Raw genomic sequence first — 22,978 nt, 5'->3', positions numbered from 1 at the left:
TCTAACCCACTCTGAAAGGGCCTTGGGTATCATCACTTAAAAAGTGATATATATATATATATATATGTATCCCCCCCCCCCAAATAGATAGTATACGCAATCACCTCTGGGACTAACAAGTTTGGCTGGGTGTGTATTATCCGTAAGTGTGCACTGTTGACAGGAAACTACTGTAAATGAATTTGGTGCCTCTGAAAGTCAGTTCAGCAGTCCTGGAATCTGAAATCCTTTATTTATCCATCTAACAGGAATAGCACAGACAGCAGCAGCTGGTTCTCCCCAGCACTGCCTCCCAGGAGCCTAACCCAGCCCTGACCTCTGGGGATGGATAGAAGAGTGGCTCGACCCACCAGGGTCCCGAGGCTGGGGCTCACGGGGCTGCACACAGCACTCACCCATCAGGGATGCAAGTGGAAGGGGGACCCGAGTCCCAGGCTGGACACTACACGCATACTATCTGGATACCAAGAGGGAACATATTCAAACCCTGGAGAAGAGTCATTTATGACCAGTCCCGTGAAAAACTATCCTGTTGTAACTCACCCCTTTCGGCTGTAAACAGTCTATCTTTGTCTCTTCTTCTAAAACACTGAAAGGCATCTCCTGGCCTTTCAAATCCAAAGACAGAATAGAAATATCTCTGGGTCCAACTCCCCACTCCGGCAGGCTTTCTGTAAACGACACGCTCCTCACCATCCCCACCAAGGAAATAAAGGAGAGCAACCTCGGACAGGTTCTCGGACAGCGTGGATCTTCACCTCACGGCCTGCGGGATTTTTTTTCCCCCCACAGCGTTTGATCAGAGCCCTTTCTTCTGGGAGAAATTCCAAGACACGCAGCTCTCTGCTGAAGGGCTTGGGGAGTGTTGTATTTTAAAGGCAGGAAGTTTAAAGCAGGTACCCTTTAGACTAGGATCCCAAACACAAAAGGAATTTTAAAAGTAAATTCCTTCTAAATGTCATTCTTCTTGCTGACTGAAATTTACTTCTGCAACTCTCAGAACACTCAGCCCAAACCCCTTTGACTCACGCTGGAGTCCTGCCTACTCATCAGCGAGCGCGAACGCCCATTCCTCTCTCTGTCAATGGGGACATTCAGGCACAAAAGGGGTCCCCATGGCATGCACACCTCTCAACACACGCGCCCCAACGGCCGGCTGGGGATGAGCACAGTCTCGGGGCTATTTTCGGAAGCCAGAAGGGAAAGTGAACGACTCCCAGAGGGCTATTCTGAGCACAGTGGGACACGCAGGCCAGACCCGCGGCCGCCTCTGGAAAAGCAGCTCCCTTCGGAATCTGTCAATTAGCAGCCGGGGAAGCAGAGCCCCTGCTCCCAGACATGCGCTCCCCTTTCCCTGGTTCACGGCCTCTTTCACAGTGATTCATCCTGGAGGACGAGCACACCCACACGTGGCTCATTATTTTTGGGAAGTACTTAAACAATCTTGGTGTAAGACAGGAAAGAACAAAAGTGGTGAAATCTATGCTAGACGGGACGAAGAACGGAACTGGGAGCGGGGCCATGCGGCTTTGTGATAAGGGATTGGGCAAGTCCCTGACTCTATCTGGGCCTCGGCAACCCAGCCAGAAAATACCATATATGTGACAGAGACGGTTTGAAGATCAGCCCACATCTGCCGAGTGCTGTTGGTCCTCTGAGAAGGCTGCCTACATCTGTGTACAGGTCTACTTTATACCAAGGGAGTGAGAAGTCTGAAAAGGGTATTTTTGAGATAGCCATCACCACTGCCCACGCCCCTGTGAGGTTTCTGTTACTCTCTCCAGAGCCACAGCAGGGGAACATGGCAGGAGCAGGTCACACAGACCCAGGGCTTAAACACCAGCTCTATCAGTCACATGACCTTGAACGAGTCAGTAACCTTTCTGCACCCCAGCTGCCTAATCTGAAAAGTGGGGCTGTTAATTACCTCACAGGACTATGTAAGAATTACATGAAATAAGAGATTTACGAGCCAACTCAGTGGAAAAGATCCTGAGGCTGGGAAAGATTGAGTGCAGGAGGAGAAGGGGGTAAAGAGGATGAGATGGTTGGATGGCTTCACCGACTCAATGGACATGAGTGTGAGCAAACTTTGGGAGATGGTGAAGGACAGGGATGCTGCAGTTCACGGGGGTTGCAAAGAGTAGGACATAGCAACTGAACAATAATGAGACTTAAAAAATGCGAAGCAAATGGATATTCAATAAATTTTAATCACTCCCTTCAGTGTAAAACTCAAGTAAACACATTCATGTACGACATGTCTCTCTAACCACTAATTAGGAAGTGCCAGGTTACAGCAAGACCACAGCAAGGAACTGCTGTTTGAGTCTCAGCTCTGCCAGTAACTAGTTGCGTGGTTTTGGGCAACTCATTTTAACCTTCCTGAACATCATTTTCCTCATCACTAACCAGAAAGAAGGGGCTGAACCAGATAAGCTCCAAAATCCTCCAGCTGAAATCTGAATCTAGTTTGTTTTTAAATTCACATTGCTTGGATCACTGATTCAACACTGGGAAGTTCTGCTTTAATCCCACATACCTTTTCCTGAACTTTAAAGAAAGACTAGTCTTAACCATTTTTTTTAACATTTTTTTATTTACTGGTGGGCTTAGTTGCCCCGTGGCATGTGCCATCTTAGTTCCCCAACCAGGGATCGAACCCACATCCCCTGTATTGCAAGGCAGACTCTTAACCACTGGACCATCAGGGAAGACCCAAGAAAGACTGGTCTCTAAATCGTCTTCTGTTAATATTCATTTTTCATTGAAACGAAGTGATCATAAAAGTATAAAAACATCTGAATTATGAGATTCTCTGGCAATCCAGTGGCTAGGACTCTGCACTTCACTGCCATGGGCCCAGGTTTAATCCCTGGTCAGGGAACTAAGCTCCAGCAAGCCACGTGGCATGGCCAAAAAAAAAAAAATCTGAATTTACTAAAACTTTTCTAGTACACTAAATCACAAATTTAGCTTTTGATTTCTTTGAAAAACTCAATCTGGACTACTGATAACAGCCATTTATAATGTTTCACAGTGACTCATCAGGTGAAATCAGCCTACACACATGTACACAAACAGCACATACCTAACACACTCCGTGTTCCTGACCAAAGCGTCAGAAATAACACAATTAGGAAACCCAGTCACAGAGGAGGCACAAAAGCAGGTGAAAAGTGGTCAGAGTGAAACTCTCACTAGCATAGCATTTTGATATGAACAAGCTAGTCAAACCTGAACTAAAGACATTATGGCAGGATTTGAACATGTTTTCAAAGTATGATGAGAAGGTGGTCTGTGGTAGAATATCAAAGCAAATTTAATTTGGGAGCAAGGCTGTGTTTGGAGGAAGGCTGACAAGTCCTGACTTGGGCAGACTCTGTCTCACTGCATATTATGGAGCCACTAAAACGCTGGGTCTGAGCAAAGACAGCCCCACGCAGAACCCTCTCTCCTGCCCATGGCATACTCTGGAGGACACTCAGTCAAGGCTGTTGTCCCAACAACTAGAAATTCCCAAGAACCAAGTGGCTAAACTCACTGCCCTTCAGCCCACATCACCAGCAGAGAGGGTGTGGGGGGGCAAGGTGGAGGCACCAAGCTCAGAAGGTAAGAGGCAGCTGCAGAACACCCACATTCGTCCTGGTACATGAAGGTTCGTGATATTTTAAAGCTACAGCATCTATGATTTTTGGCTTATACGTGTGTGTGTGTGTGTGTGTACACACATACACATATACTCCTTGGGGATGGTAAGTTTCATCAGTTTAGGGTGGCACATTGTCCTGTTTAGGGATACTAAACCTGCCTCTTCCAAACTTCACTGGGCAACCTTCTAGTTTCACAAGAGTTAAGATTTGGTGCCCAAATCAGCCTGTGCCCCCTCCCCCCTTACTCTTCATGACTTCACAACTTGATCGTAGCTGCGTCTGAGCCCTCCTCTTTCCAGATGACAGCATCCATCACACAGCCCAAACTGATGAGAACAGCCTATTACAACCTGTGATCTTTTTAATTATTCTTCCTTGGACCATATCCAAACTCCCTACAGCTTTCTTGGGATAGAACAAAGACCACAATTCTACACAACTCTGTGACCCTGAAAAGCCAAGATGATCTTGGGAGAGGGAAAACAAAGAGAACAAAGTTGAAGGACTCACACTACCTAATTCAAACTTACTACAAAGCTACAGCTATCAAAACAGTATGAAACTGGCCTAAGTGCAGACTATAAATCAATGAAACAGAAATGAGAGTCCAGAAACAGATCTATATATCATCAACTGATTTTCCACAAGACTGTCTAAAACATTTTGGGGGTGGGAAGACTAGTCTTCAACAAACAGAAATCCACATGCAAAAGAATGAAGTCAGACCCTTCACACCACACACCAAGATTAATTAATATAAGTTATTACATAATGTAAATAATGTAATTAATTCAATGGAAGTCAAAGACCAAAATATAAGAGCTAAAGTTTATATTCCAAAATTTTTTAAATGAAAGTAAGGGTAAATCTTCATGACCTTGGATTTGGCAATGGGCTCCTAGATATGACAGCTAAAACACAAGCAACAAAAGAAAAACAGATGAACTGGCCTTCACCAAATTAAAAAACTTTTGTGTCTCAAAGGATAATATCAAGACAGTGTGAAGAGAACCTACAGAATGAGAGAAAATATTCAAAAATCATGCATCTAATAATGGTCTTGTATCCAGAATGTGTAAAGAACTCACTCTTAAAACTTGATGACAAAAAATAATTTTAAAATGAGCAAATGATTTGAATGGACGTTTCTCCAAAAAAGATATACAAATGACCAAAATGTACATGAAAAGATGGTCAACATGATATCAAATGCAAATGAATGTCAAATCCAAATGTAAACTAAAACCACATATAACCAAATGTGGTATTTTAGTGACTTTCTGATAAGGTACAGTTTTTTGGTGAATTTATATTTCTTTCTATATTTTTAGGACCAATCTCATTTTTAATAAGGTAAAAAAAGAGGGGGGGGAAAAAACTAGAGAAAAAGCTTCTGTTTTTGCCATGTGATGTCCCAAGAGTGCATCTGTAGAAAAGTGCTTGTCAGCTAAATAAAAATCACATTTGATAGAAAAACAAAAACAAACAGAAACCAAACCACAATGAGATACCACTTTACACCCACTAGGAAGGCCATAAGAAAATGCTGGTGCAGATTCAGAGGGAACTGGAGCTCTACACACTGATAGTGGCATCGCATACGGGTACAGCTCCTGTATGGGGAAAACAGCCTGGTGGCTCCTCAGTAGGTTAAACACTGAATCACCATACAACCTGGCAATTCCACGCCCAGTGCAATATATCCACAAGAATGAAAGCAAGCGTTTACACAAAAACTTATACACAAATGTTCCTAACAGCACCATTCACAACCATCAAAAGGTGGAAACCCAAATGTCCACTGAACAAAGAGTGGATAAACAAAATGTGGTACCCTCATCAGATGGAGTATTAGTCAGCTATAAAAAGGAATAAACTACTGATATTTACTACAGCGTGGATGAACTTTGAAAACATTATGTTAATTGAAAGAAGCCACATATTGTACGAGTCCATTTATATTAAACATCCAGAAAGCATATTAGTGGTTATTAGGGGCTGCAGAGGGGAGAAGATGGGGAATGCTGGCTTTATGGGTTACTAGGTTGGTTTCCTTCAAGGTAAAGAAAAAGTTCCGGAACTAGAGAGGTGATGGTTTGCCTAACATCATGAAGGTACTTCACTGACTTATACACTTCAAAATGCTTAAAAATTGTTATATGTGTTTTACCACAGCTTTAAAAATACCATAAATCTCTAAAAAGCAGTATGTATAATACACTCTCAACTACAGAACAAAACCAACAAAAACCCAACACATGCGGACCCCCCAAAACGAAGGTACAGTGTTGTTCTGTGTCCTTCCCAAGTCTGTAGGCTCTCACATGTCCCAGGAACCCGTGAACTCCTAGAGCGGGGAACCAGAGTCCTTCTTGTCTTCATTTTCTCCCTGGTATCCAGCACAGTGCCCACACACAGCACTGTGCTTAATAATCTCATTCAGCAGCTCTCAGCCTAGCCATCTTAGAGGGCAGGGGGCTCTGCCAGAGAGGACATGCTTTTATCTGTTTTATATGTGTTTCCACATTTTCATTTTTGAAAGGTTTTTACTGCTTTAAGAAGACAGAAAAAAGAAAAAGTTTTTCAGTAACTACTGATCTAGACAACTGTCAAAATGTTTACGAAAATCCTGAATTGGGCTTAAAAATGGAGGTGTCTGGCACTACACTATACAAAGTAGAGGTAATGTCTGGTTTCTCCAGAAAGGCTGGGGAGCCGACAACAGCACCAGGAAGGAAAGCCCTGCTACACTGAAATAAAGTAATTGGGTGCTATTGGTAACAGAGATTCGAGGTGCATTTTCAGTTTTCACAATCATCAAAATTAGACTGTAAAAATACACTAAAATAAAACAAAAACTCTCAAGTACCAAAGAGCCATACTAAAGTCCAATTTTACATGTGTAGCTGGTGGTACCCAAAGAGTGTACTGGTAAAAAGCACTTCCAGCTGACTTAATAAAGGAAGCTATTTGTATGAAAGGAAAAAAAAAAAGCACAGATTTAACAATAAGACATTTGATAAGCTTGGTATTTAATTTCAATCTGGGAAAAGGTCTCAGAGTGGGGTTTGCATAAGAGAAAGGTGTTTGAAAAGCCAGCTCCACACTGTATCTATTCTACAAACTGCCTTTCTGACATTCTACTTGGAGACAAACCCAACCCCAGAGAGCTGTTTAAACAAGTTCACCCTTAAGCCTCAGGTCTAGAGAATGAAAGCTTTGTTCTCACTCAAAAGAGACGTTTGATGTTTATGCTAAGGAGACCTGTCATTGCGACTTAATTTATGGCTGGCTGTAAATGCCTGAGCATCCAGCAAGGGCCCACCTGCTGCCCAAGGGAATGTCAAGGTAAAGCTGGAAGGAGAGGCATCACTATGGCAGAGCATGTCCCGTGTTCCTGGGACCTAAGTGTACAAACGCAGCCATCACATTCACTGTCTGCTAGCCACTTGGTATTTCTCCTCTACCCACAAGTTTATGTTGACATGTACAACCTTCTGTTTTCTTTCTTTGTTGTACTTAAACAGACACACTCCTGGCTCATTAGAGCAGGGGAGAGTATTTATCAGTGGTGTTTTGTATTTGCTTCCTGACCTACTTACTACACTATGATGTGTGGAGAGGTGACAGTGCACGTCAGTTCTGAGAAGAGGGATAGGAATGGTTGTTTCAGACAACTAGGACAATGAAGGGAAAAAAATCAGCAAGGATGGAGAATAAAACTAACGAGGTTGAGGACTTCCCTGGTGGTCTGGTGGTCAAGATGCCACGCTTCCAGTGCCTCTACTGCAGGGGGCACGGGTTTGATCCCTGGCTGGGGAACTAAAATCCCACGTGCTGCGCGTGGCACAGCTGAAAGAAAAAAAAAAAAACACACCAAAAACACCAAAAAACACCTAATGAGGTTGAGATCAAATTTATCTCAAGTAAAATGGGCAGGCAGTGGATTCAACAGAGATGAAGAGGTGAGGTAGAGATTATGACGTTCCCAGTAACGCACAAATGTCTGGCACTTTTGAGCGACTAGGATGAAAACTGTATATATAGGAGATAGTGAAATTACAGCAGGACAGAACTGGAATCATTTACCTAGGATTTTGCTGAGAGGATGGAAAAAAATGAATGAATTCAATTCAATTATTAAGTACCTAAAACACACAAGGCTCTGTGATAGAACAAAGACATATAAAGAAAATCTAAGACAGTTCCTAGGATCAACTTTCAGGGCGTAGAGGGTGGGAGAGTGGGAGAAGCAGAAAACTCTAAGCCAGTGTGAACCTGTGTTACTGAACACGGACCAAAAGGAAAGGCAGAGAGGATGGAGTTACTGGCTGGGGGACAGGACGAAGACAGAGCGGGTCCCACACTTGGAGGACGCTGGATTTGGCTGAGAAGGCCAAGACCAAGAAAAGCACAAGGCGTGTGAGGTCTAAAGTAAATGGGCAACAGGATGACAATGCCAGGGTTCTAGCCAGAGATAAGGGCAATGAGTGAGACTAGACCAGACTGCATGGATCGTGATGGCGGGCGAAGAGGTCTGGAGTCAATCCTGGAGGCTGCATGAAGGTGACAGAGGCCGCGCTCTTTCCATGGCTGAATCCAGTGGCAGGATGGAAAGGTGGGGACGGGTGGAAAGCTACTTTAATAGTCACTACAGCACACAGCAGAGTGCAGGATTTTGAGCACAGGGCTGTGGAGTCAGACTTTAGGCCCGCTGCTTAACCTCCATGCCCCCGTTTTCTCACCTGTAAAATGGGGATGAGAGTGGCTCACAGAAGGGCTGTACAGAGTAAGCAATGCAGCACAAATGCCCAGTATTACCCTTGAGTAGATGGTACACACTCAGGAAATCTGATGGTTTTATTATTGCTGTCATCCTAGTGAATGAGAAGGGGCTGTGCTCTGGGTAGTTTTATGGTTGCTCTAACAAGCGTAAGTCAATCTGTATGCAAACTTCTTAATGGCAAGGACAGACAGATTCTTTCCTCGGTATCCCCCTCAACACTGAGCTTGAGGAGCTGGAGAAGTGCTCCCTAACACCTAGGGAGATGTTAAGAAAGAATACTGATTGAATCTGAATTTATCTACTGCAAGTGTAGAAAGTAATGTGCAAATGTACACCAAGACAATACATGACGATCTGGGGACAGAGGCGCTCAACACAAAGAATACTTTTTTAAAAAATAAAAATCCCTCAAATCACAAATTCCTCAACATATCAAAATCATTTAAAGCATCCACAATCTTCTCTCTTCTCCAAACCTCACAATGTCTAGGAAAAGGTTAACAGGCAGCAGCTGAAAGCCACATGTGGTCTCAGAACTTCTTTCCACATGTAAGTCCATCCACGGGATGGCAGGGTGACCCAGTCTCAAGGAGCCTCAAGCCTATCTCGGGGAGTGCACTTATCCCTCAATCCTGTTTTCCTTCTCCTCATATAACCATCTGACTCACCCCACATGCATTTTAAAAACAATACCTATTTACTATTTCAGTTTCTGTAGGTCAGAAGTCCAGGCATAGAATGACTGATATTGGCTGGGGCTTTCTCATCTAGGGCTGGGACCTCTTTCAATCTCACTCATTGCTGGCAAACTTCAATGACCTGTGGATGAAGGACTATAAGGGCCCCCCAACTGCCCTACTTGCTGATGGCCAGGGACCACTCCGATCCTAAAGCTGGCCTGCAATTCCTGGTCACGTGGCTCCCATGGGCAGTTCACACTTGAATGTTTACTTTCTCCCAAGCTAGCTGGGGCATCACTGCCTTCCTCTTCTGCAATCAGCTAGAAAATGCTCTGCATTCAAAGGGCCAGCTTGATTAGGTCAGGTCCACCATGACAGCGTGCCCATCTGAAGGTCAACTGATTTAAACCCTTCACAATACAGCTGACCCTTGAACAACTCAGGGGTTAGGGGAACTGACCGCTACAGAGTCAAAAACCCACGGATAACTCAACAATCACCCCACTAGATCTGCAGTTCCGCATTCGTGAATTCTGCCAACCGTGTACTGCATAGTACTGCACTCTAGTATTTACTGAAAAAAAAAAAAAAAACAAACCCACCCATGTGTAAGTGGACCCATACAGTTCAAACCGCGTTGCTCAAGGGTCAACTGTACCACCTTCATTCATGTCTGAGTAACTGAGAACCAGTGTGTGTATACCTAAGGCTGGAAATCATGGGCAGAAGGGAGCAGTGGGGAGGACTGTGGTGGACATAATCAGCTCGTACTTTGTTTCTTTATTATCTATTTCACCTGCCAGAAGGTGAGCTTCATGAGGGTAAGCATTTCGTCTCATTTTGCTTACTGGTGTATCTCTGCACCTACAACAGCGCCCGTGTTACAGGAATCTTTAGATCACCACAGCAGTTCTCAATATATGTATATATATACCTGTTTATTCACAGGCTAGAAACAGGACTTATAACTGTATACATTACACTGGTACAGTGAAACCATCTAGGAGTCCTGGGAATTCCACAGGAATGATTCTCTCTGCCACAATCATCGCACTGCTTGAACAAAATACAGTCAATTTTCATTATTCATGGATCCGTATTTGTGAATCTGTCCACTTGCTAAAATTTATTTGTAACCCCAAAATCAATACACTCAGTGTTCATGGTCACTCACAGGTGAGCACAGAGGGGTGACAAATTTGAGTCACCCAACACACACGTTCCCACAGAGGTTGAGTAAGAACGCTCTGGCTTGTTTCAGCCCTCATACTGTTAACACGCGTTCTTCTCATGGTATGTTCAGTGCCAAGCTTTCTGTCTTTCTGTGGTTTATGCTGGTGGCCCCAAGAGCAGTGTGGAGACGCTGTCTAGTGTCCCCAGGTTCGAGAAGACAGTGACACACCTTAGAGAAAATCCATACACTGAACAAGCTTCATTCAGGCAGGCATTATAGTGCTGTTGGCCCTGAGCTCAACTTTAATGAATCAACCATATATATTAAATAATTTGTCTTTAAACAGAAACACAAACAACGTAAGGTGATGTGCTGACCAGCTGATGAAAGCACAGCAACCAGCAGCAGCAGCGGTCCAGGATTTGCTAACCCAGTGTTCAACTGGGCTTCACAGAACAGTTACCGAAAATAAGGCCACCTGACTGCGTTAGCCCCATTTTACAGATCGAACAATGACGTGGACAGGGCTGTGCCGTGGCAGCCCCTGGCGCACTCCGGCACACCATCCTGTTTTATTTCCTTCACAGCACTCATGACTGATAACCGTGTTTACTCATTTATTTTCAGTCTGAGCCTCTGCAATCATAAGTTCCATGAGGAGTTAGGGATTTTTGTCCCTCTTGTTCCCTGTGGCCTCCTCGTGCCAAGAAGCATTCCAGGCACACACCCAACTAAATGAATAAAGAAACCTCCTATATGTAATTGTGTAAATATTAGAGTGATTGATACTTTAAAGGGAAAGGCAGTTACTTTCATTATGTTAAATTCAAAATATTTAGCAAGACAAATGAGGCTTCAGACTAAATGCAGAGAGAAAAAAGCCAAAAAGACCACCACAGCTGCCTGAGGTGGCACCGTGTGAGATGCCCTACAAGCAGGTAAGACTGCCAGGGAGGCTGGTGGACCAAGACTACAGAGGAAGAAGAAAGCTACGCTAGGAATGGTATTTACCCACGATGGAGAAGCTGGAGGGCAGAGAGAACAGGCGAGACCAGAGATGCTGCCTCCAGGCCCAGCTGCAGGCTGAACCATGTATGAGGCAGAGAAGCTGAGGAGAGCAAACCCAAGAGGCGGGACAGGGGACTCCAGCGGGCCATGAGGCCCCCTGCAGAGTGACAGCCTGCAGGGGACTGCCTGCTCGGATCTTTCAAAGGTCTGGGCACTCCCAGGCCAGGTGGAACTGATGGGCTCCAGAGGCCCTCAGCACTTCCAGCATCGGAGGGGGCTGATGAGCAAGAGGACTCCAGGATTTTCTCCTCGTGAACACACAGAGGAAAATGAGGTAAGACCCTCTTACATCAACTCCTGCTGTAACAGACAAATAGCACAAGGGCTCGAGACAAAGAGGCGGGATTCCAGAATTAATGTTCACCGCGGCTCTGAGCAAAGACTGAACCGTAAACAATACGGATTTCAAAATTAAAACAAAAGAGCCACTTCAGTATTCTAATTTAACCTTCAAAAATAAAGACGATTTCAAGCACCGCGGCCTGAGAATTCCATTCCACCTCAACACCCTGTGCTCCTGAGTTATTATGAGAACAGGCTGAGGCTGCAACGCAATTCAACTCCTGTTCCAAAATGCAACAAGCAGCTTCAACAGGCCACGCTGGAAGAAGCAGCGCGCCTCCTCGTCTCCTTGTCTCCTGATTCATATTTTGGTAGCAAGGTTACAATTAGCTCACCGGTGGCGAATAAACCTATTTATAACACAGCAGTCCACCTGAAAGACACAATCATCTCAAAAGGTTTTTAGAGGAAAACCAAGTGCAGCTTCTTCTTTTACTGACTGCAGATTTCCAAGGTCCTTTCGGATGAAGTCCTCAGTCTAACCTTCCTGTGTTCACAGGCACCATTCCGGCCACCTCTCTGCCTCCATGTTCTTATGTAACACTTACATGGTGCCATAAACATACCCAGAGTTGCGTAAGAATGAAAACGTTGCCAAACCAATAAAGCCTAAAGCAGGTCACTCCCTCCAGACTGTCTTTGATTAGCACAGGTATGCTGCCAGGTCTAGGATGTGAGGGCTTGTCAAGAGACAGAAATTAACTTGAGGAAATCTGAAAGGGGTCCACAAAAAAATGCAACAGAGAACAAATTAACCACAGTGTGACATGTGTTGCTTCTCTCAATCCCAGGAGCTACTCTCTGCCCCATAAGATAAAAAGTAACCCAACATTGCCTGTTCACTGAAGTCAGAAACTGTGTCTAAAAATACCACCCAGCCAACTGGCTGTCAGTAAGACAGTCTCACAAATGTCCCAACAAGAGAGACACAGACCAGTTCCTGACTTCATGGAGGCAAAACTGAGGCAGTCACAGAAAGGTGAAGTGCCTTACTCAAGGACAACCTGTCAGGGAGCAAAGTTCTGGGGCTGGAGAGCGGCCTCCTCCCCCCACCTGGCTCTAACCTTTAACCAGAGTAGCCATTTTATTGTGTTAATCACATCTGTTCCAGGAGCTCTTAACAAAACTCATCCGAGATTCTCTTTTTCTCTACAAGAGTTCACTTCTGCTGTATTTCAAACTCATGTCCACTCAACAAAAGTATAAGACTTGGCCTGAGATTAAATTTTGGGTTAATCACAGAAATTCAAAATATTCCCATCAGAACCTCAAATGTCTCCCTTGCAGCTTTTGTCTTAAGAAAATGAATGTCATGTTCTCCTGCTACTAATTCAGCTTTACATTTTTAAATACTGAAGTGACAATGCCAAAGGTAGGCCTTAGAATGTGGTCCACCTATTAAATGGATGCAGTTTATAACCTGGAACTCGCGCTCTGTACCACTGGCCTTTTACTAAGTCGCTGCTAGTTCACTATTTAACACAGACACCTATCCCTTCCTGTCCTCACATCCTGTCTTCACAGGCATCAGGGTTGCCTGGCCCTGCTGCACCTCCTGGCCCACCTAGGGGAGCACGACAGAGGAAGCGTGGGGAGGACAGCAATCAACTTCTAGTTATCTCACAGCCTCTATGTTCCCAGAACTGATGCTTCACTTTAAGCCTTTTGCAACAGTGGTCTCTGTAGCATGCACTATTGGCAACGAGATGTGTCCCGGAAAAAACCGTAGTGTCTGGCCAAGTCTGAAGGCCTTCGAGAATGTTTGCTGGATACACAACCTAATTTCCAATTAACCAAAAAAAGAAACCAACTCCCTACTATGCCCACCCATCCTCACCCCAACAAACATCCATTTCAGGAAGGTTACAAAAAAAAAATGAACCTGCCCCATTCAGAACCAGTTGGATCATCAATTAAACATTCTTAACTAGCTCATGACAACAAGAAATATCCCACCAGACATTACACCAAACCAACAGGGAAATGGCTGTTAAGAATCTCAGATATATTAGCAACAGGATAAAAATTCCTAAGGAAGGAATTTACAGATTTAGTCATACACATGTAAAATGACAAACCTGAAGGCTGAATCTCCTTATTTGCTACCCTTCTAGAGAAATAACATCATGATACACACTCCAAAAACATGGCCCCAAAATAAGGCCCAGCATACATTATTCATGAAAACCATTAACTTACCACGAATGTCAGGCTGTGTTCACATACCTTCACCACATCTATCAGACCCCACAGCGCGTTACCTCTGCCACAGAGCAGTGAGATCCAGGAACACACACGACAGCCTTAGCAGAAGCATTACCCAGTGAACAAAGACCCCACCACACAGGCTGCACCACTGGAAACAAACATCAAGGCTGGAGGGGATGAACTTGTTTGTGAGACGCCAAAGTGGGATCATGTCTTTGGTTGATTGTCTCATTTCTAAAAGAAGCCTGAACCCACCTGAGAACCATTATTTTTTGGTGGAGAGAAGAGAGCCACAGAACACAACTTGATCTCCCACTGCTAGAAGGTTAGGGGCTGCCGAGAAGTCAGAGCAGCAGGCTTTGTACATAGGGAGCAAACACAGTCCTGACGGTCTCTCCCGTATCCAACTGTGGGTCAATAATCACTCCAATATAAAGGCCAAATATAACCTTCATCTGCTACCCCAATGCCAGCACAGGGTTGAGACGACTCCCTTAAATATTTTAGGGTTTCATCTGCATTCCTCAAGCCCGTAAAGCCTCACAAACGAGACACCCAACTGAATGTCCCACAGAAAGGTACCACTTTGGGAGTGAGAAGGATGGAGGTGCTACCAGGGAGCAGAAGGCTGTGGGAGTTGGAAGGTGAGGGGTGTGCAAGGGTGGGGGAGGACGTAGGGGGAAGGGCTGGGAAGAGGGCTGTGTGGGAAGGTAAATAAATCCTGACCAAGGGCCAAGAGCTGGTCTGGTGGTGGGGTCTTTAAATACTCTTGGGGGTGGGAGGCACGTTCAAGGATGTCACCTGAAAGGCATCCACAAAGTGACCAACAGAATGGACCCCCTGAGGTGGGGTGGGAGTGGCGAGGGAGAAAGCAAATACACCTAGATGCAGGTTAACCGTTCTGGAACTAGGTTTCCCAGCGTTAGAGAGATTCCAAAGCCAAGCTCCAGATAGGGGCCTGTTCGTCCCATTTCCTCCACCGAGCTTCCCCGGGGCATGTGGACTGGAGGTGGGGGTTTGGCCCCACTGAACTCAAGGGACTGCCCGAGGGGGAAATGTGACTCGCTTTCCCAGAACGAAAGGGAGGAAGGAGAGGGAGGGGAAGACGCACCCCAACTGCAGGAGGGAGCAGAAGGAAAGGTTGAAAACCCCCTTCCCCTTTTATCTATGGTGCGCAAGGGCTCTCAACGTCAGGATACCTCGGAGAAGCAAAGACCCCATTGCCGAAGCCCCATAATCTTGGCGGGAGAAAAGGCGCCCCCCCTCCACACTCCCCGCTGGAGCATCTGGAGGGAGGGAATGAAGACCCCCGCCCCTGGACATGCTGAGCGGCAGAAACGTGGATCTCCAAACCTCGGGGAAGGAAGCCTGCACTCCCTTCTATGGAACATGGGGGTGAAGGGAGTGCGACCCTCGAGAGCTCCCCGAATCCAGTCCCTCCTGGGAAAGGGCTCGGGTCCCCAGGGGCCCGGCGTGAGCCCGGTCCCGGCGGGGTGGCCGCGCCTCGGGGATCGGGGTAAGCCGACCCAGGTTGGGGGTCACCGCGACTCCCCCGCGCCCCCCGCCCGGCCATATTGTGCGCGTGGGGAGGGGGCGCGCTGTAGCCAGGGGCCGCGGCGCGAGGCCTCGCCCTCGCCTGGCCCGCTCCATCCCGGCCCCCGCCCCCGCCCCGGGACTCACCCTGGATCCCCCGGGGCCCGGACCCGCCGCTGCCGGCAAGCAGGAGGACAACAAGGGGGAAGAAGGAGGAGGCTCCGGCCGACTCCGCCATAGTAACCGCCGCCGCCGCCGCCGCCGCCGCCGCCGCCGCCGCCGCCGCAGCCCAGCAGCGCCCAGCGCGCGCGCGCGCGCCCCCGGCGCCTCCCCTCCTCCCGCGGCCCGGCTCCCGCCTCCCTCTCCTCCACCCGGCGCCGGCACGTGCGCTCCCGGCGGAGCCGGCGCCGCGGCCGCCGCGCGCGCCCCCGAAGGGCGGGGCCGGGCGCGCGCGGGCGCCCGCCTTAAAGGGGAGTGTCCCCGTTAAAGGGGTGGGAGGGGCTCGCGCCTCGGCCAACCTCACCCGTGAGTGCCAAGCACGGCGTGGAGGCCGAGCCCCACACACGCGGCCTCCGCCCAGTTCTGCACCCCCCGCAGCGCGGCGTGATCTTATCAGCACCGACCGCCATCCCTTGCATAGAACGTTCTACGAGTCCCATGCGCTTGTTCCCTTTTCCTTCATGCCTACTGCTTAGCCTCAAGCACCCATCACATCCCACTGGGATCGTCGCAACCATCTCCTAATTAGTCTCCCAGCCCCAGTGGCCCCCTGCGATCCGCAGGACGCACAGCCACCTGTGTGATCGAATCATGGATGCCCCCTTCTTAGAACGTACAGGGCTTTTTAACGACAGTATTCAGTCTTGGTGAGGGTGCTGCGTGAAGCACTCGCACGCTGTTGGTAGGTAGAAACCTTTTGGTAAACAACTTGGCATTATGTATCAAATGTCTTAAAATGTTCATACCCCAGCCTCCCATCTTCAAGCAATAATAGAGATGAGGACAGGTATTTGTGAGAAATCTTAACTATGGCTTGTTTATCGCTGTAAAAGCTGGAAAAACATAGTATAGAAAACAAATTATGCCCCGTCCATACGATGAAACATTATTTACTAATTAAAAATTATGTTTGTAAAAATCATGACATGAGGAGATGTTCATGAGATAATGCTAAATGAGAAAGCAAAATACAAAACTACTTATAGTATTGTTCTGATTTTGTTGATACTATATAACTGCAAGGAAAAAAGACTGATAGGAACTTAGTCAATATTATCTGTAGTTATCACCAGAATAATTTTTTTTTACTTTTTCTTTAAACATTTCAGTATTTTCTAAATATTTTGCAAATAAGCTACTGTTACTTTCAAATTTAGGGGAAAATGCTTATTAACAGTAAACTGAGTTGCTCCTATCTTTTTGAAAATATTCACTTTTCTTATCTTGAAAAAGAGCTTGAAATCATGAAAAGGACAGGGTTTTAGACCCAGAGTTCTGGATTTGAATTCTCGTTTTCTTACTAACTAGCATGAAAACTTGGGCAGACTTTTTAACCCCCATAAGCAGAGTCTCATCAAATGAGATTTAGAGGTGGAGAGGATGACCAAAGGTGGGAGTGGGAGGGTGGAGCTTCTCAAATGGAATCCTCATCTTCAAAGCTGTTACCAACCTGAAGAATACCCCTCCTAATATAAAGAAAAAACTAGACTGCAGACACCCCAGACACCACTCACACACAAACACACACATGTGAAGTTTTACAGAGGCGCTGTCTACACATTGGTCAGTAACTGAATGATCAAACACCTTTTCATAGTGCTCTGCCTCTATGTATTCTTATAAGTGCTCATCCCCCAAAATGAGCATCCTCTCCCCTCTATTTTATCTCACTGATCTCCCAAACTCTGTTCCACCTGCCCTTTAGGATTCCCAGCTGTGGTGGGCACAGTGTAACATGCTCACATGCTCGCATGCTCATCACCCAGTCATGTGGGACTCTTTGCAAACCCATGGACTGCAGTCCACCAGCCTCCTGTGTCCATGGAATTTTCCAGGCAAGAATATTGGGGAAGTTTTCCATTTCCTCCTGCAGAGGATCTTCCCAATCCAGGAATTGAACCTGCATCTCCTGCATTGGCAGGTGGATTCTTTACCACTATGCTACCTGGGAAGCCCTAGAGTGTAAGGTTAGTTTCTAGGACTGTCTCAAAGTATTATACCATGAACTGAGTGGCTTAAAGAACAGAAACTTATTCTTTCAGTACTGGAAGCTTGACATCTGAAACCAAGGTGTCAGAACCCTATCCTCTCTCTGAAGGCTCTAGAAAAAAGTCCGTTCTTGTCTCTAATTTCTGGTAGTTCCCTGAATTCTTAGTGTTCCCTGGATTGGGGAAGCGTAGCTTCAATCTCTGCTTCCATCTTCACATAGCTGTCTTCCCTCTGGGTCTGCATCTGTGTCCAAATTTCTCTCTTATAAAGACACCAGTTAATCCAGTATGAGTTAAGATCATTGTAACTTGATTGCATCTGCGAAAGTTCCTATTTTCAAATAAGATCACATTCACGGGTTCTGAGTAGACATGAAACATGGGGACACACTACACCACAGGACATTCACCAACCCTTGTGGTTGGGAAGGAAAAGCTGACCCCCTCAGGAGCACATCACCAGGCCAAGGGGGGAGGAACTGTCCTCCCCTATACCTTGCTAAGTGCTGTCTTGTGGCTGCAAGACCAGGAGTCCCAGAGGGGACCTGTGGTTGCTTTACCCTGGTTTACAAGGATGGTCCACAGCTGAAGGCACAGCCCAGGGAATCATAAGACTGGGTCCACGGACCAAATGCTAGCTCACTTGAGAGAATTTAACTTGAGCAAGATATTTTACCTCCCTAAACCTTGATTCCCTCATCTGTAAAATGGAGCTGGAGAATCCCAGGGATGGAGGAGCCTGGTGGGCTGCCGTCTGTGGGGTCGCACAGAGTCGGACACGACTGAAGCGACTTAGCAGCAGCAGCAGCATAGAGATATTGTGAGGATAGATGAAGATACTATCTATAAGCACTTGGCACAGTCTCTGACACATAGGAAATGATATAAAAAGAACAGCTATTGTGATGATGGTGATTTGACCTTGACTATAATCCTGTGAAGTGGTTGAGGCATGTCAGGGTGTGTGCAATTTACCAGTGAAGCAACTGAGACCTAGGGAAGGTAAGCCACTTGCCCAGGCTCACGTCTAATTAAGTGTTGAACTCTAGCTTACTGATCCTGTGCTTCTTCAACATCACAGCATCTCATGCTTTTCCAGGGACTAGTCTTGATGGGAAATTAGACTTGATGAGGATGGGGAGCAGTGAGTGATAATCTTCACACCCTATTCTTGAAAGTTTGCAGCATCTCAAGTCAAAACTTTACCGGAAGATGCATATACTTTCCCTTTTACATCCCAGGCTGTATAGAGACAGACCGCCAATTCTCCCCATGCTCCCTCCCACAGCTTGGTTCTGCTCCCATCCCTGAAGGCCTCAGCAAAGTGTCCATTTCTGTAAGCCTCCTGAATCCTAGGACTGGACCCACATCACATTCTGTGAACTACTCATCTGCCTTGCTCTGTCCCTTTGTCATGGAATTCCCCAGCGCTCCCAGGATTTACTTCTCTAGAAAAAAGTCTTACTCCCCAGGCTCCACTGATTAGACCACCCAGTGTCACAGCTGCTGACTTGGTCACGGCACACCAAGACGCTCCACCTCCTAGGGGATTCAGCACAGTTTGCCTTGGTGAGCAGCAGGGTCATTCATTCCAAGAAGGCAATAGCTCATCTTCAACCATTCTGCAAATGCGTATTGAGCACCTACCGTATATTTGACCTAACTTATAAACATGGATAAGTTATAGTCCTTGTCCTCATGAACTTTACAGTCTAATAAAAGATGAGCATGAGGGAAAAGGTACAACGTGCTGTATGTGCTGCTGTACCACACACACGTGAAGGTTCAGCAGGGGTGCTCCAGAGGGCTTGAATGGTGCAGCTCTGCAGGGTTAAGGAGGTGGGAAAGATCTCACAAAGAGACCATGCTCCAGCTCACCCCTAGAAGATCTAAGGGTGTTCCTTGGCTAGTCAGGCCTATGTGGGGCAGAGGGAGGCAGAAATTATCCCTGGCAGAGGAAGCAGTATGAGTAAGACACCGAGGTGAAATTGCTTGATATTTAGGCACGGCAGCACACCAGAGGGTGCAGGGTGAAGGGGGGCTGGTGGTGGAGCTGAAAGGTAGTGTGGGAGAGAGAGACAGATGTAGAAGTCCACTTGGAAGTGTCCCCCTTTCTCTGGTACTCCTGGAAGGGTTCTAAGCAGGGGTGGGGTAAATCGATCATATGTGTATTATAGGAAGACCACTTTGTTGAAGTAGATGAACTTAAACTTTGTGCAGATGATTGGAGGAAGGCAAGACTGGAGGTGAGGAAACCAAAGAGGAGGCGATTCCAGTAGCTCAGACAGGAAGAGGAGGAGGACCTAACCCTAGGCAGCGGCAATGGAGATGGGGAAGAAATAAATTCAAGACATTTTAAAGAGGTAGAAGCTACAAGATTGATTGGATGTGAGAAGTGGGGAAGAAATGGAGGTGCCCATCATGTTTCCAGCATAATCTGACTTGGGTGACGGGCTACTTGGTGAGTTCATTCAGCAGATTAGCAAGAGCAAGCTTGGAAGAAAGATAATGAATTCATCGTTGGACACACTGAGTTTGCTTTCTGTTTATTTATGTGGCTGTGTCAGGTCTTGGTTTGGGTCTTAGCTGCAGCACTTGTGATCTTTTGTTGCAGCGCATGGACTCTCTAGCTGCGGTTTGCAGGCTTAGTTGCTCCAAGGCATGTGGGATCTTAGTTCCCTGACCAGGAATCGAGCCAGTGTTCCTTGCATTGCAAGGTGGATTCTTAACCCACTGGACCACCAGGCAAGTCCCTGGCCCTGAGCTTGAAGGGCCTCCTATAGGTAGGAGCAATGGCGACATGGATTAGAAATCAGCAGAATGTCATAGTTGTTCAAACAGCTCAAGGGTATGCAATAATTCTGAAAGTACAGCAACACAGACAGGAAAGAGGAGACAGAAAAGTAAGAGTCAGAGAAATGGGAAAAGATGTGGGGAAAAAGCAGGATCATGGAAACCAAGGCAGGAGAGGGTTTCAAGAGTCAGTAGTTTCCAGTGTTGAGAAGGAATCAATTGACTTGAGGACCAAAGAATATCTAGGATTTGATAACTTGAAGTCCTGCTGTGCCGTTTACTTGAACAGGTTCAGTGGAAGGTGGAGTGAAGGCCTAACTTCAGGAGGCTACAGGTGACCGGGCAGTGAAAGCTTAGAAAGACCGAGTGTCATCTGTTTTTTAAAATAACTTGGCAGTTATGGAAGAAAGAGATTTGAATTTCCTTCAGAATTATAGACCAGGTTCCCTAAGCAAAACTTCTGCTAAAGAAACAACTCAAAATGCTCAGTAAACTAGCAAGAAAGTGAAACATAAAGCGGAAAACTAAGGAACAAAGTGAGGAAAGCAGAGAACCAAAGCTGGCTTTCACCTTGAGAGAACTGGTATGCTAGGTGAATTCGAATTTTCGTGTTCTGAAGGTGAGCAGGATTCAGGAGACAGAAAACATAGCCCAGGCCTGCCCAAGGTGGAAGAGTCTAACAAATCGCCCTCTGCTTAAATCTGAGACACACAGGGATAATAACACACTTGGTCAAGGAATAAACTAGATATTATTCACTCCCCTAGAAGGCTGCCAGGAAAATTGCCTGACTTGAACCTTGGCTCTGAATGAGAAAGGGGACAAATTTTTCCTGGGAATTCAGAACCACAGGTTGGCCTGAATGATTTAATTTCATTCCAAATTAACCCTACCTGGGTGGTCTGAAAAACTATACACTGTTTAGATTCCAGTGGGGCTGGGCTGGTAGGAACCCTTGGTAGTACCTGGAAGAAAAAAGAGCAAATAATCTCTAGAGGAATCCATATTTAACTCAGGTTGCAAGGAATTCTCACAGACAAAATTCCAAGAAATATAATCTATGTAGTAAAAAATCAAAAAATAACTAAATAGGGTCGAGGGAAAAATAACAACCTAGAATTACATACTCATAGAAAATATCAAAAAAAAAAAAAAAGAAAATATCTTCCAAAAATGAGGGTTAAATTTTTTAAATGTGTGAGTTATATATGAATTCATGCCTACTTTGTTAATTGTCAGACGTTCACTAATAGAAAAGAAACAGACGATATAACTTCCAGGTTAAGAGAAGGAAAAAAACAGAATAAAAAAGTATAAGCAATCCAAAAGGAGACAAGAAAAGGGCGGGGAGGAGGGTTAGTATTAAGGTGAGATAAATAGAAAACACAAAATAAGATGGTGAAAGTAAATTCAAATACATCTGTGATTATAATAAATATGAATGGGCTAAATAATCCAAACTAAAAATACAGATTTCTGGACTAGAGAAGAGAAGGAGAGAAAAAGGAATTTCCAGAGGATATACGAGGTCAAGGAGTGTTTGCTGTCTGTCTTGCTGCTTTAGGAAGAAGGGAGAGATTGCAACTTAGAGTACAATAATGGAGCCAGGAAGAGTTCAAAGATACAGGAAGAAGAAAAAGTGATGTAGCTGGAAGTTGGAGGAAGGGTGTGAAACAAAGTTAATAGGCCTGAGAAGGTCACCTAGATGTCCTCAGTCAATGTGACAGGAGGCAGGACAGCATACGATGGACGACATGCTTGAAAAGCGTAGTAAGAATTTGCAAAGATTTTGCAAAATTCCCCACTAACTGTGGGGAATAGGATGGTGTCCAGACACATAAGACAGCAGAAGATAATCGCCAGAGGAGCAGTGGGGCCCAGCAAGAGCTGCCAAACATCATGCTGAGGCCATAACGAGCCTCTGTGATGCTACAGTTTCCTCTAGAAATGCTCAGCATCCTAGGATGGAAGCCAGAGTGGGAATGTTGGGAGGCTGAAGGGGTGGAGGGAGCGATATAGGGTCTAGTGGGAGAATGGGTTGGCCAGGGAGTTGAGGGAAGCAGAGGAAGGGCAGCTAAGGCAGTGGAAGGCACTTGAGTGTGATGTGGCTGACATCTGAGGATGAGAGGCTGGCTAGAGGCACTGCTGTGGGCCTGAGGATTCCGAAGGTCCCAGTTAGTGTTTAGGACCTGATAGAGCCAGTGGCTGCAGTCTGTGCTCAGGGGGCCCCCATGGGATGCGGCTGAACTCCGCTGTTCTTGAAGAAAACCCTCCCAGGATTTCCCCCCTCAATTTCTGCTCCAGAGGCATTGCATGATTGTAGATTACTATAAGCCTCACATTGATCTCGTTCCACCCCAGTGCCTCCTGGGTAAACAGGCCCAGGGCCCTCGGCCTTGATGACTCATACTTCGGTTCTATCTGGGCATGCCCAGTGGGCAAGCAGGATGGCTCTCCCGGTCATTCCTTTGCCGCGGACCTCTGAGCCTTTGTCTATTTGAGCCCTCTTCTCCATGCCCCAATTAAGGCCCATG

At 46.1% G+C, this 22,978-nt stretch overlaps 1 protein-coding gene across 1 annotated transcript in view; it reads right to left on the bottom strand.

Moving 5' to 3' along the window:
* The window catches only part of ACVR1B (activin A receptor type 1B), a 33,752-nt gene extending 18,016 nt beyond the window's left edge, over positions 1-15,736 (bottom strand). Inside the window, exon 1 of the mRNA XM_027542931.1 lies at positions 15,592-15,736. Within this exon, the coding sequence (XP_027398732.1) occupies positions 15,592-15,682 (91 nt within the window). The 5' untranslated portion in view covers positions 15,683-15,736. The remainder of the gene's footprint in view (positions 1-15,591) is intronic.
* Positions 15,737-22,978: the final 7,242 nt, after the last annotated feature.

Source organism: Bos indicus x Bos taurus, chromosome 5 (assembly GCF_003369695.1).
Source record: "Bos indicus x Bos taurus breed Angus x Brahman F1 hybrid chromosome 5, Bos_hybrid_MaternalHap_v2.0, whole genome shotgun sequence".
Lineage (NCBI taxonomy): Eukaryota > Metazoa > Chordata > Mammalia > Artiodactyla > Bovidae > Bos > Bos indicus x Bos taurus.
Note: the sequence above shows the minus strand (reverse complement) of the source record. Positions and strands in the feature narration are given on the sequence as shown.